General features: G+C 43.7%; 1 protein-coding gene across 1 annotated transcript in view; it reads right to left on the reverse strand.

Annotated features, from left to right (window-relative positions):
* LOC143378055 (uncharacterized) overlaps window positions 1–14,046 on the reverse strand; it is a 36,182-nt gene extending 22,136 nt beyond the window's left edge. The window contains exons 1-3 of the mRNA XM_076829899.1: window positions 14,005–14,046; window positions 13,407–13,648; window positions 13,110–13,327 (exon numbers count right to left, since the gene is read on the reverse strand). Of these exons, the coding sequence (XP_076686014.1) occupies window positions 13,110–13,327; window positions 13,407–13,648; window positions 14,005–14,046 (502 nt within the window). The remainder of the gene's footprint in view (window positions 1–13,109; window positions 13,328–13,406; window positions 13,649–14,004) is intronic.
* Between the last annotated feature and the right edge of the window lie 302 nt (window positions 14,047–14,348).

Here is a 14,348-nt window from a genome sequence, read left to right on the forward strand (position 1 = left end):
ATTTGATGCCTTTTCCTAATAGGTTACTTAAAGGTTTTGCCTTTGGGGTGAAATTAGGTACGAATCTTCGGTAATATCCTACAAGTCCTAAGAATTGTTGAATGTTCTTCTGCGTTGTAGGTGTAGGAAAATCTTGAACAGCTTTTAGTTTCCTAGGATCGGGTCTTACTCCTTCCTTTGAAATAATGTGTCCAAGGTATGCAACTTCCTTTCGCAAGAATTGACATTCGTTGGTCTGCAGCGTTAATCCATGTTCCCGAAGGCGATTTAGCAACTTTTTGACTTTAATATTATGTTCCTGTAAGGATGATGCATAGATCACTATGTCATCCAAGTAGACAAAGAGGTCTGTTCCTTGAAGTCCAGTGAGTGCTTGATCCATGAGGCGTTGAAAGGTGGGTGGTGCATTCTTTAATCCGAAAGGCATTCGAGAGAATTCGTAATGTCCATTTGGAGTAGTGAATGCTGTTTTTGCTTTATCTTTCGGATCCATCTCTATTTGATGAAATACACTAGCGAGATCAAAGACTGAAAAATATTTAGCTCCTCCTAGTCGTTCTAAAATCTCGGTGATTTGAGGTAATGGATATGTATCAGAAATTGTTATTTCGTTGAAACCGCGGAAATCTATCACCAATCGCCAACGTTTTACTCCATTTTCATCTTCTTTCTTCGGTACGATCCATAAAGATGAATTATATGGAGATTTGGAAGGTGTAATTATACCATTTGATAATAAAGCGCTGATTTGTTTTTGAATTTCCTTTTGATGAATGAGACGATAGCGATATTGTCTCGTATTGATTGGAATATCGTTAGATGTATGAATTGAATGTTTAAAGTCGGAAGCCTTACCTAGTTTATCTCCAGGAAGATAAAATCGGTCAGGAAATTCTTTTACTAAATTTGTAACAAAATTTAGTTCCTCCTTGGTCAAATGTTTGGTGTTTAGAGTTTCCAAGATTTTCTGTTTCTTATCTTCGTTAGTTTTAAAATTTAACGGGTGTTCTGCAGCTGAGTAAAAAAGTAGTAAGGCTAGGCGGGTTCTAGACCAGGTCCTCTGAGGGGAGCGCGGGGGGCGGGGGGAGTGGAAGAGCGGTTGCGCGCGCAAGAGCCGCGGAGTGGGGGAAGCCGTAATCGTGGAGGCGATCAGTCCGGGCCGAACCGCCGCGGAGGCCTCTCCAGACCTGGGCCACCGTCGGAAATTTTTCAGAGGGAGGCATTGACCCCCAAAAAAATCTCTTTCAGAACTTGGCCCACCCGAAAATTCTTTCAGACCTAACCCAGGGTGGGGACTGTCCTAGAAATTTTTTTTCCAAACCAATATGCATCAGAAATTGTTTCGGACGATGACGGGAAAGATCGGCGGGAATTCTAGGAGGGAAAAGGACACCACTACATAGGGGATAGAATCGCATCTATTCTAAAGCTAACAGTATTTCAAAGCGTTCCGATTTAACGTCGCTGCGTTTCGCGCGATCTCGCGTAATTCGACTCCTCTGGAGCAGCCGTGCAGGGTGATGTCACTTGGCAGCGCGAAGAACGAAATAGAATTATGCAGCGTCAGCAGAAATCTTTTTTCTCAACGCAGAGAAATAATAATTATTGAAACGGCGAATCTTAAAAATTAGGCGGTGAGAGGAGGAACACGGGTAAATGAAATGGAGAAATGATATACGTTTAAAATATATATTGTTACAAATCATAAAATTAAAAGAATAATATGAAGGAATAATATAGAATATAAAAAAATAATTAAAATTTAATTGGCTTAATTATCCCACTCGATCACATCATCAGCAAATAGATTAGTTAATGGTAAATCAATAGGAACTTGCACAGGGTTTGTTTGAACTGCAACAACACTAGCCCGAAGCCCCGATACTTTATTCCTATATGTATCACATTCAATATTTTCCGCTTTGACGTTTCGCCAAGCCACACTCTTTGGATGATACGCATGATTATTCCGAGATATAGTTATTTGTACATTATCATCATCATCATCGAAATCGCCTAAAAACGTTTGTTGTTCATATCGATGCATCCAATATTCCTCATCATCCCCGAAGTAGTCGTGTATTGGATTATCGCATTTTTTAAAAACTTTTGAAAAAATGTCGCCATCCTGATTAGTTTCCGCCTCATAAAGTTCTGCACATCGAATTGCTTCGGTTTGAACCGCAACATTTCGACAGGCCACATACATTATCGGGCTGGATGAATGGATAACTGCCGCAGCAGCGGTGATCGCAGCGGTAGCCCGACGTTTCAAATTCATAGGCAATGACATAATCTGAAACCGAGTTTTCTTATAATTCTCAAAGTTACTAACACAACGATTCACTAAAATATGATAATTGAAACTTACGGTATTAATCGATTGTATTTCCATGCGTTGAACGATTGATAATATCCTTCAAAAGCAATCTTCTTCAAAGCAATTTCACGTAACACAAAAAATGAAAAAAGTGTTTCAAAGAACTGTCAAAGTGACTGCACGTTGACCACGATTTGAAGACAACTGGTCTCGCTGCATCTCCAAGCTCCCACATGTGGGCCCATGCCTAAAGTTGCATAGCTTTGCAAAGTAGGATGCCTTTGTTCTCCGCCATCTTCATCACAGGCCACCTGCATTTTCGCTGATCATCCTCACCTTCTACACATATTCGAATTATTCACTAACCATCCTCAGAGTGCACTTATCATGTTCTTCGTATTCTTCTCCCTTCTTCTTTGGACACATCATTCGACTAGGTCACACCACTTTTGATCGCGTATGGAACGTGTATTGGACGTCTATTGAACCACTTTCAACACATAACGTAACACTTTCAACGACTATCGTATCACTTTCAACGTCTTTCGTACCACTCTGAACATCTATGGAACGTCTATCGTACCACTTTCAACATCTATCGTACCAATTTCAACGCCTAACGTACCACTCTGAACGTGTATCGAACCTCTATTGAACCTCTTTCAACGTCTATCGTACCACTTTCAACGCCTAACCTACCACTCTGAACGTCTATCAAACGTTTATCATACGTGTATGCTACCGCGTTGATCATGAATCGTACTACTTGTACATAATAATTATAACTATCGTCTTAATCTAGCGTACATGCAGGAGGTTGGAGGTTGAGGAGGGTGAAGAAAAAACAGTTATGCATTAAAAATTGATTATATTTTATTTGTGTATTTCCCTCTGGCGTTTAGACCACCAGTTGAATATTTTAAATACATTTTGCATGGCACAGTGCTTTGCGTGTCTGCCACATCGGAGAGTATTAACTACGTTTAGCTTATTTAGGGATTTGATATCCTCGTAGTCAATGTCTAGCGTCTCGATGATCACGTCCGGTCTCATATTTTCATCGAGGAAATCCACGAGCCAATCGCGTTTCTGCAGCCCTTTAACATATACGACATGGGGTGTGTCATCTTCCTTGTTGATCGCATCGGCTACAGCTTTCATAATTAGCTGTTTAGCCATACTGTACGGAACGTCTCCATCTTCCCAACGTAGTCCATGATGTTTCGCCACCAACCACCGGATGCTCGATTTGTCGGATTTTGTAAGAAGATATTGTGGCATCGAACTCCCAAAAATATAGTGCGAGAGAATTGTTCCCTTTCGTAGGATAGCCACTTCCTTCGCGACAAATCTTCCATCGACGATGAACACTTGCAGGTCAACGAATGTTGGTACGACCATTATCGATACAATTTAGAGGTCCGTTCGCTTCCAAGACAGACTGGAGAATGCGGTCTGCCTCGTAAAGCATCTCGATTTTCACGATGAAATTTTTGTACGAATTTGGTACAGGAGAGGGCGGGCAAGTAGCGCAGTAATTTAATTGATTTTGCGCACCACATTTGTCAGCGGATTGTATTCAACTACCCGATCGTGCAGAATCGGACAGTAGGCCGTAGTATTTGCAGGTACGTTTTCTTTACAATCAAATTCTATGCGCACGTCCACGGTGCTATTCTTGATCGACTCATTTGGTCGCGAGCAATCAATCACCACGAGGGGGCCAAATTGCAAAAATTGGGCCACGGTGAATAATTCCTCGTTGCAACTATGTCCGTAATACGATTTACGAAAATTCGTATACATGTTAAATAAGATGGCGTGCCTATTTTTGTCAAAGTCCAAGTTCATGTCATCGTACGGGTAAAATTCCGAGTTGAGAAAAAGTTTTACATTGGTCAATTTGCAGTGGTCAAATCGAGTAACATCTTCAGTCATCACATTCATTCGAGCAGTCTGTAGAGCAAAGATAATGTATCGCGGCTTCTCCAACTGTGCAGCTGCCTTCACGGCCCACGAATGCTTGGTCGTGCTCTGTAAGAGAGGATACTCGTACAGATCCCACGAGCGAAAACTAATGCTCAGGTTTTGTCCACTTTCCAAAGCATGTAGCAACGACAGCTTATTAACGTCGTTCAGCGTCACGTGAGGCATCCGCCATTGCACTTTAAGTAATTCAATTTCTGGTTCCAACGTCGGCGATCCTATTAGTGAATTGTTATCGTTGCGTGATCGTATTAAAATCAATTCGTGACGTGCATTAATAACCATGCGTTTGTAGTCATCGCAAAATCCCAACAAATAATTGAGCGGGATGCAAAAATTGAAATGATTTTTCACTATTAGCTCATCGTGCCGTTTCAAGCCCCATCCCGCATTCTCCATATTTTTGTCTTCATCAGATGTCATCGATACATAGTTTTTAAGCGTGCTAGTTATTCCAACGTTTCTGTTACGATCAATCTCCACACCATTCAGTTCGTATCGAATCTCATCAAATATAAATGCCATGCAATTATTTCCCAACATCACCGTTGATACATCATTCGGCTTATTTATCGTCAATTTCCCCTCCAGGTAGAGGAAACTTTCACACGGTAATGTGTATAAATCCTGTTGCTGTGTAGGTATTCTTATCTCATCGCTGTATCCAAACGTCGTGTTGACGTAAGGGTTGTATGTGTGAGTCTCAAGCTTGACGATGCGATAATCAAACGTAGGCTTCGCGCCAATGCTTGGAATGTCGGTCATTTTTCAACTTAATTGCGTACAATGAATCCCAACGATTTAAAAAATGCAATGTTCGCAGCACTGAGCATCTTCTTTTTAGCGTAATCAGAGCTGTTGCAGTTGTTGTTGTTGTTCTTGTTGTTGTTGTTGTTGTTGTTGCAAACAATTTCGTTTGGAAGAAACGTGTTTCTGGAGTCGTTCAACACAAGCATCTCATTCGACCGCACCACATGTATTATCATCGACGTCGTCGTACGTGCCGTTTGATGGTAATCTCTTCACCTCGAAAATCAAGCAACCGTTCGTCTTGATCCACAACGCGTATCGTTAGATCCGAAATGACCTGTGCGCTGATTGGAAGGTAAATGATCTGCGCGGGCGTTTCCGATATCTTATATCCCGGCGGTACTCGGGGAGAAAATTCATGTATCGTATGTACGCGCTTCCCATTGCTGTAGGCGCCAGCGGTCACGCTACATTCTACGCGAATAATGTTCACATTCATGATATTAATCGGATCGTCCGATTCGTGCCACTGTCCCTGTTCTAATACGCGATTCGTCGAGAATCCCAGTAACGATACAATGTTATTGGGCTTCGTAAAGTCTACAATGAACGAGCAGTACAGCTCACTTTTCATAGTGTTGTTGTTGGGGCGCAACACTATAGGATACTCATCGTTGTCGCTGCCATCGTTGGCATCGGTGCCATCGAGTTTTTGAGGATACCGCTCGAGTAATCGTTGTTTCAAATACTTGGCACTGGCGTCTAATTCGTATGAACCGTGGGGAATCGTAATGTATTCATGGATGGTGTCGACGCTGTTGTTGGTCTCATAGTTTGTGGTGAAGTAGAATTTATCGTTGCTCGAGTCGATGTTGGTTATTGTATGGTAAGTTTCAAGGGTTGTTAGGCCAAGCTCGTAATCATCGTCGCTCAAATCTATGGGTGGAAAGTAGCTCACCGCGAGGGTGCTACTCTTGCCGGTTAGAGTGAATGTTAACGACATATTCCAAGCTGTACGACTGGACTCGTACTGAATCAAAGTGGTGAGAAGTCAATCCTTAAATTTGCGGGCAATCGTTTGTAGAAAGCGTAGACATAGTTGACCACAATTGCTCTGATTGTACTCCTGATAAGGCGCGTGATTGTATTCGATTTTTACGACATCTTTATCCAGATATTGTACCAATTCCTTAGGCGGTCGAAGATTGCCAAAGCTGTCGAAGTATACAGCTCGACGCCCCCTCTTCGCATATGCAACCCAATGAGTCCCCGGTCCCTCGACATTATCCAAATTCACGATACCGCTCTCGTTTCGACGTACTCCTCCAACAGGTAGTGCATTGCGCGTAAAAACACCTCTGAAAATGGAATACGCATACGTTTTGCCAACTCCCCCAATTGCGCATCTGTAGTTACGCCCTTGGGCATTTTTATTGTCTTTTCGGCGTTTTTTTGTTTCGATATTCCCTGTCCGCGCTTGTACGGTGCGAGATAAAGTCCGCGACCTTCCATGGTGCGATTATGACGCTGCATTTCCTGCAGCTGATTTTGCGCCGCGTTATTATCGTTTACCGCATTGGCGATCCCCGCTGCTCCACCGGCTAATGATCCGAGAACACCTAGCAGCGGGAGAAGTGGTAATATGCCACCTCGTTTTGCCACCGGAAGTATCCGCTTTTGCGATGCTCTCCTTACAGTCCTTTTACGGGGTTTTGTTTTCATCCCCATTCCGATTTTCTTCTTAGCTTTCATAGCTGCTCAAACAGCTGTAGCAGCACCTCTTTCACCCAGAGTTGAGTCTCGCGCAACGATGCGTTTTCGCGCTTGGTCAGCGAGAACCTTATCTTCCGTGTGCCTTTCACCGAGGTCGTTGCTACGCGAATATGCAATATCGTGTTCGCGACACGCTGCGTCCAACGGATTGATGCCTCGATCGCCTCTAGCCAATCGTTTTGCCAGATGAGTTCCTGGACCACAAAACTGATTTCCCGGAATATGTAATTCGATAGGTAACGCGTTTATCGCCCGATTTAACAGACCACAACCTTTCTTTACTCTCTTCGGCGACATTCGCTGCAGCTTTTAATCAATGGTGCTGGACCGTCGATATGCGTTCGCTGCCAAGGGCGATTATAATGTTCCAAGCACCGACGATACTGTTGAACCTCAGAATCGGCTTTTATATGCTCGGGGAGTCTGTCCCACAACTGATCGACGTGTCTGCCAAATTCTCGCAGTAGAATAATCTTTGCTATATATTTCTACTGCTCAGCGGTTAGGTCTCGAATATCACAATTATCCGACAGGATCAGAAGCATTTTGAATAATGAGCTGTTTTGCTTCGGCGCGAGCCTATAAATAGAGCGCACCGCAGCTTCGACGTATCAAAATCATTTTTCGCAGTTCGCGGATAGGATGCGATTCGTGCGACAACCTGTGGCGATACGCGTGACTAATTTTGACGATAAATCGCAAATGATGTCTCCGAAAACGAGACGCAGACACGGTAGCATGCTACCAAACACTATACGCTGCCTCATTTGTGGCCCATCAAATTGTGGAAAGACCAACGTGCTGGTCAGCTCGTTGGAAAGTCCTCACGGCGTGTGCTTCGAGAACGTGTACGTGTATTCCAAGTCGTTATAACAGCCAAAATATAAGTATTTGGAGAATTTATTGACTCCGATAGATGAAATTGGCTACTTAACATTTTCAAATAACAGTGACGTCATCCAACCGAGCGAATCGCTTCCGAATTCCATTTTTATCTTTGATGGCGTGGCATGCGACAAGCAAGATACGATAAGGGAATACTTTGCAATGGGCCGCCACTCGAACGTCGACTGTTTCTATCTCTGTCAGACGTATGCAAAGATTCCCAATCATCTTATACGCGACAATGCGAATCTGTTGATACTGTTTAAGCAGGATGGTACCAACTTGAAGCATGTGTACAACGATCATGTAAACACTGATATGTCTTACGAGGATTTCTGCGCTTTGTGTCGTAATTGTTGGCAGCGGGAGTATGGTTTCATGGTGATAGATAAAGATAGCGCAATGTCCAATGGACGTTATAGAAAGGGATTTAACGAGTTTGCGGTACCGTGAGATGCTCAATCGCCGTCAACACGTCGGTGGGAAAGCAACGTCTGCGATACAATGATGATTAGTAGACAGGAGATTAAGGATCGCGAGAGAATAGCGATGGAAATTGCAAAAACCAGCGAATCCATTCGCAGGAAACATCAGTCTTTGAAGACTGACAAGATGGATGAAGATATCGCGCTGGAAAGCTACTTTAAACCTATTACCGAGCCCTTAAAACATATTGTGGAAAATGCTGCTGAGACAGAAGCTGACATATCACCTGCGACGAGTATGAGCATTGAAACATTAACGCCTAAAACAAAAATCCGGCCGAAATGGAACGCATCGCGTAAAAGAAATAGTAAACAGTCATACATGTCATTGGAAAATTCGCTCGTAACCTCCACACCAGTTCAATCGAAGCGGAAACGACAGAATGTCACGTCAAACGATTCCACGGTTCCTCCTGCGTCAATAAATACATTTCCCGATGTACAGTCACTCACAACCAATGATGACGAAGACGTGTATGAAACTTCTGCCGATGAGTCCCTTGCAGCATCTATTAGAGAGCAACTCCAAACATCCGAGGGGCAAGAAACGTTTCGCAACAATTTCGATCCGCTGGGACAAAAATACATGAGCGCAATCCTAAGTGGTGATAAGGATACGACCATAGATTATGTGTACGGTGTACACTTTGGTGGTAGTGGAATGATGCTGGGGGATAAGGCTTTCGATATGGACAAGGATGATAATATAATCATAGATGGTGTAAGATATGCAGGAACGCCCGGTCTGTACGAACTGATTTTCAAGAGAATTCCCGATGATGCTATATACACAGATGCTGAAAAACAAAAATACAAAAGAATACTGCTGATGACGAATGCTCACAGACGTGGCCATAGCGCACAAAACCCCATATTGGGTAAAAAGGGATACAATTGTATGCATGTAATTGCGCCACTACTACCCCGTGTATTGACCAGTAAAGCGGGGAAAGGTCTAAGGACATCGCGAGTCATGGTGGTAAACGATAACAAGATCGATTATGTGCACTGGGATGATCCCAACGAGCTGGTGGATCGATTGCGTTTGCTGGAAGCGTCGCGTCAGACGGGTAACAACTCGCACGACAACGAAATTCTATCGATTATCGAGGAACTCCGCGAGGCAGGCCTCATTATAAATTAAACCGCACGCCGATGATGTGCACTGTGTGCGTCGAGTAGCCGATCAACAAATTTGGGGTATCGTTAGAGAAGAGTGGAGCAGCTACAATGGACTATTACAAATGGAGCGGCATGCTTCGAAATTATATGCGTGATAACGCTCTTTGCGTGACCGGTGCCGACTTTGATGCAAAATCGGGCAAGATACGACGCGTAGCTCAGCCGGTGGCCGACACAGATGCCGTTAATAAACTATACGTGGAAAAGAGCATTAAACTTTTGAGAGAGCAGCAGGAAGAATTAGAGATGAAGCTGGTCGCATTTCAGAGAGATATGCTGACGTTGCAAAACAGCGTTCAAAAGATATCGCAAGCATTGAATCCTATCCCGCAGCAACAATGCGAAGGAGAATCATGCGAGACGGTTGAACTTGTCCAGAATTTCCTTGGGGCGGTGGAGAGCACATAATGCACGTACACGATAATTATCGCATCATTCGTGGCAAAGATACATCTGCGATCAAACATGCAGCTATTATCGAAATCCATGAGTGAAGAAAACCATGGCCACAAGAAGCTACAACTTGTGGAGGAATTGTACGCTCCAGCTCGCAGACATTTTCCTCGGAGGCGCGTCATAGTGCGTGGATACGACGATCTGTGGCAAAATGACAATGTAGAAATGCGTCCATACTCGCGATTCAACCAGGGTCACCAGTACATACTCACCGTCATCGATGTGTTGAGCAAGTATGCATGGGCGTTGCCGCTCAAGACTAAAAGTGGCGCTGAGGTGACTAAAGCGTTTGCAAAGATATTTAGAGATCGATATCCGAAAAATTTGCAAACCGATCAAGGAAAAGAATTTTACAACACCGATCTGCAGAAACTCTTGAAAAAGCACGACATTATTCGACGTATTCGGTGATGAAGGCCTGCGTCGTAGAATGTTTCAATCGAACTTTGAAGAACAATACGTGGAAACTGTTTACGCTCAATGGAACCTATAGATGGACCGATTCGCTACCGCTTCTACTTGCAGAGTATAACGCGCGAAAACAGAACCATCGGAATGCGTCCTTGCGATGTTACCCTTGCGATCGCCGATAAGCTGCTAGCCACCGTGTACAGCAACCTAAAGATCGCTGCTCCAGCGAGATTCGAGTTGGGCGAGTTTGTGCGCGTGAGCAAATTTAAAACCATCTTCGATAAAGGCTATACACCGAATTGGACAACGGAGGTGTTCGAGATAGCCAAAGTACAGACAACTAATCCCGCGACGTATCTGCTCGTCGATTCCTGTGGAAAACCCGTTGCCGGAGGATTCTATGAACACGAGCTGCAACGCGTCACCGATCCTGATGTGTATCTAGTGGAAAAAGTGCTGCGCAGAAAGCGGGATAAGGTATACGTCAAGTGGCTGGGGTTTGATAAATCACACAATTCTTGGATAAATAAAAATAATGTATTGTAAAATAATAATAATAATAATACATAATTCAATAAAATACAATGATATATATGTGTGAGCAATTTTATATTACATAATTCCACTATTTTATTAGAACGAGTTAATAAATATAATAATTTCTATACATGTACAAAGAATTTTATTTTATTTTTACGCAATAATTCCGCTATTTATAAGAACGAGTTAATAAATACAATAATTTTTTATTTTACAATGGTATTCTATAATGTCCCCAGGGCAGCGTGTCAGTTGAATCGGGTACGATATACCGTTTGTCATCGTATGGACTTAGAGCGATTTTGGATTCCGAAATTGTGTACACTTTGTGCAATTTCGACCGTATGCATGATTGCCTGCGAACCATTTCGATCTCCTTTTGCAAACACTGCGCGTAGTCGTCGAAAGTTATCGTTCTGGCTATGACGTTGGTCTTGAGGCCTTTCGCCGAATTCGGTCAATATCATCCCATTATTTTCGTCCTTCATCGGACCCGGGACCTTCTTATTTAAGCGGGGCATATTATATGGATTGTCAGTAGGATAATCGCTTGTGTCGAATCTATCGATATTGCGTTTCATGGACTCGTAGATATCATCGCATTGAATGCGATAGATGAGGCTATCAGTGTCTGTGTATAGAATTTTACAATTTTGAGCGTGCAGGGGAGACATGTACTCGTGATGAAATTCGTACAAACAAATTTTTTATATGTCTAGAATGCACATACCCACATATATCGGTTTGTTGAATTTCACCTCGAGTTTTCGCAATTCAACAGCTATTAAATTTTCCGAAGAAACACTTCTGCTGTGGAAATTCGGTTTCGCGATCATTGCCTCCGCGCCATATCGCCCTTCCCAATGTGTTAAAAGTTTTATGTCCACCTAATTTCGCACATTTTCCATAGTTTTGCCGAATACCGCGTTGTTCATCAATTTGTACAAATTTTTTTCAAAGTCGTTTGTCGCGCATGTTCTAAACCGTGTATTGAGTTCGATGTAATCGCGGAGCCAGGGAGATTGAGCGAATTGAAGCGCGCGGTGTATCTTTGTAATACGAAGACCGTGACTCGTGCACTGCTGCAGGTTGCGATAATGGATAACGTAACGCTTCTTATCATATACCGTCGCGAGTAACTTGTCCTGTCTGCTGCCAGGTGGTTTGGCACGCGTCGGGCAGAACGGTAGATCGGCGTGAGTGTCGTGCAGACGTTGCGGATATTCCAGATCTACCTCGAGAATGTATCCCATGGGCGAATCGACAGCGATCGAAGACACGTAAAAATTTGCGACATCTTCGACCCATTGAAATTTGGCGTATGGTAGGGGCTGGCACATTGCCCATCCGTACAAATTGTTCACGTCAATGCACACCAAGTACGATGACTGTTCCGATGGGTCGTACGATGACATGTACTTGTTATTGGCGTGTGCGTATCTTCCGGAACATTGGCTTAAACCACCACGTATACCGCGTTCGATAAAGATGACCATATCAACGTCTGTGAGCAATTCGAACGTAATTTTGGTATGTTTTAGCATGGCATCCCACGTAAAGCCAGGTAAAGTATAATAATGCGCTGAATCTAATCCATAACTCTTGATACAACTTTCGCGAAAATTTTCAAAAATATCTGCCAATAACAAGACATCTGTTTTCAAATACAAGTCGCTGTATTCGCCCAAAGTTCTAATCCCGAAACGCTGCCAGACAATCTCGGCGTGCGCGTAATCGCTCTCGGATACAGTCTCACCCGTTAACGAACTGTAGAATGATGAATCGCAATTTAATACATTTTCGCGAGTCTGAGTCAGCCGTATCTTCAACATTTTTTGTGAATGAAATGTACTTTTCTTTCGTTATGGGCAATACGTCAACGCTGCCTTCGAAAGCGGTAGCGATTTCCTCGATAATGAAATGCGAATCGTAGCCGGATAAATTATGGAAAACTATGGGGATGTAAAACGCATTTTTATAATTTAAATTGCACTCCGAATGTGCTGGGCCTCTAAACCGTCCGGATAGATGGCAATGATCGCGAACTCGTACATCTTCAGCCTTGAATGGTTCTTCGCAAATATGACAGTGTGTTGCATCGCGAAATGTCGTCCATTGTTCGGGAGTTAAATCAAGCATGGGAATATTGCTGGTCAGAATGGGTTTGGCGAAGTTTGCAAAATTTTCCAGTTCGTTGACAAACCATGAAACACAATCCGCGTCGCGGCGACATCGATACGTCGACAGTGATGTATCGTACGAGCAATGCATATAATATGCAATGCTGTGCAATTTATGGTGTTGATACGCGCGCAATTTACTATCCATTTCACCCATTCGGTGATTGTCCTCTGTTTTTTCAATGATGCACTCAAGATCGGCGTACACCACGAAGGGGAGCCGCTCCTTCATACACTGGTTGCTGAATATGAGCAGATTGTTTCCTTCGCTGGGCAACAGGATGGCGCAATCATTCATTTGCCCGCAGTCCAGCGAATGGGCCTCCAACTTCTCGGCAGATCCAAAGTAGTGCATGCATCTGCAAAAAATCAAAAATTTTTTTTTTAATTTTTTTTTCAACGATATTTTATCAACGTTTCATTAGTTTATATACATACCGATCACAGATGAATTTCTTTGCCTTCTTCTTGCTCAACTGTGCGCTCACCAGCCGGGATAAGTCCTTGATCAGCACAAAGTGCCCTACATCGCCATGCTCATGATTCGGCGTGCAGAGTAGATTGACGTGTCGATCCCTCTTTTGGCTGGTGAGGCGCAGCGGAAAGACCGTCGATCCTTTCTCCATCCCAAAGGTGTACACGTTGACGGAGATGCCGTTCTGCTGCTCAAACTTCCCAAGCTGCTCCAGGGACATTGGAAACTGAATGCCCTGGAGATTTAGCACATATGCATAGTTGGGGTATGAACTTGAGCGATCAACGCGTATTTCGGCTGGATGGAGAGCTGCGACCACTGCCCACGCGAAACATGCATTGTCCGGGGATTGCACACTAATCGTCGCCTTCTTCAGCGACAATTTCCGAGGCAACTTGAAGTAACACCCGGCACGCAGCGGATTGTACTTATTAACATTGACGGTTCGGTTGAGAATTCTCGTCAATGCCTATCCGCTATCGCGTTCCTGGAACTCTTCCAACGATGCCAGGGTGGGTTCGATGACACATCGTTGGTATCACTCCTGTAGATCGGATGTACCGAAGAGTTCGCAGTTCCGGGTATTGATGCTTTTACAGGCATGTTTGTCCCCTGCCACAAATTCGCCGTTGAACACAGTGTTCACTTTGAGGCTTCGACGTTTCCTCAAAGCGCCCCGCACATGCTCCAGCACAATGGTCCCCGCATCCTGGAGGAAGTTGCGCGGCTCGATATAATTCGAATTTAACACGGCACCAGTTAATACGCGACTATCGAACGCAGTGTCTATTTCGCGCCACAAAAGTCCTGTGCTCGAATGTCCGGCACCTTCATGCACGAAACGTCCGCGCAACGATTATTTTAATCCTTCGAGCTGCGCGATTTGAGTAATCAGCGATTGCTGA

Source organism: Andrena cerasifolii, unplaced genomic scaffold (genome assembly GCF_050908995.1).
Source record: "Andrena cerasifolii isolate SP2316 unplaced genomic scaffold, iyAndCera1_principal scaffold0039, whole genome shotgun sequence".
In the NCBI taxonomy this organism is placed as follows: Eukaryota; Metazoa; Arthropoda; class Insecta; order Hymenoptera; family Andrenidae; genus Andrena; species Andrena cerasifolii.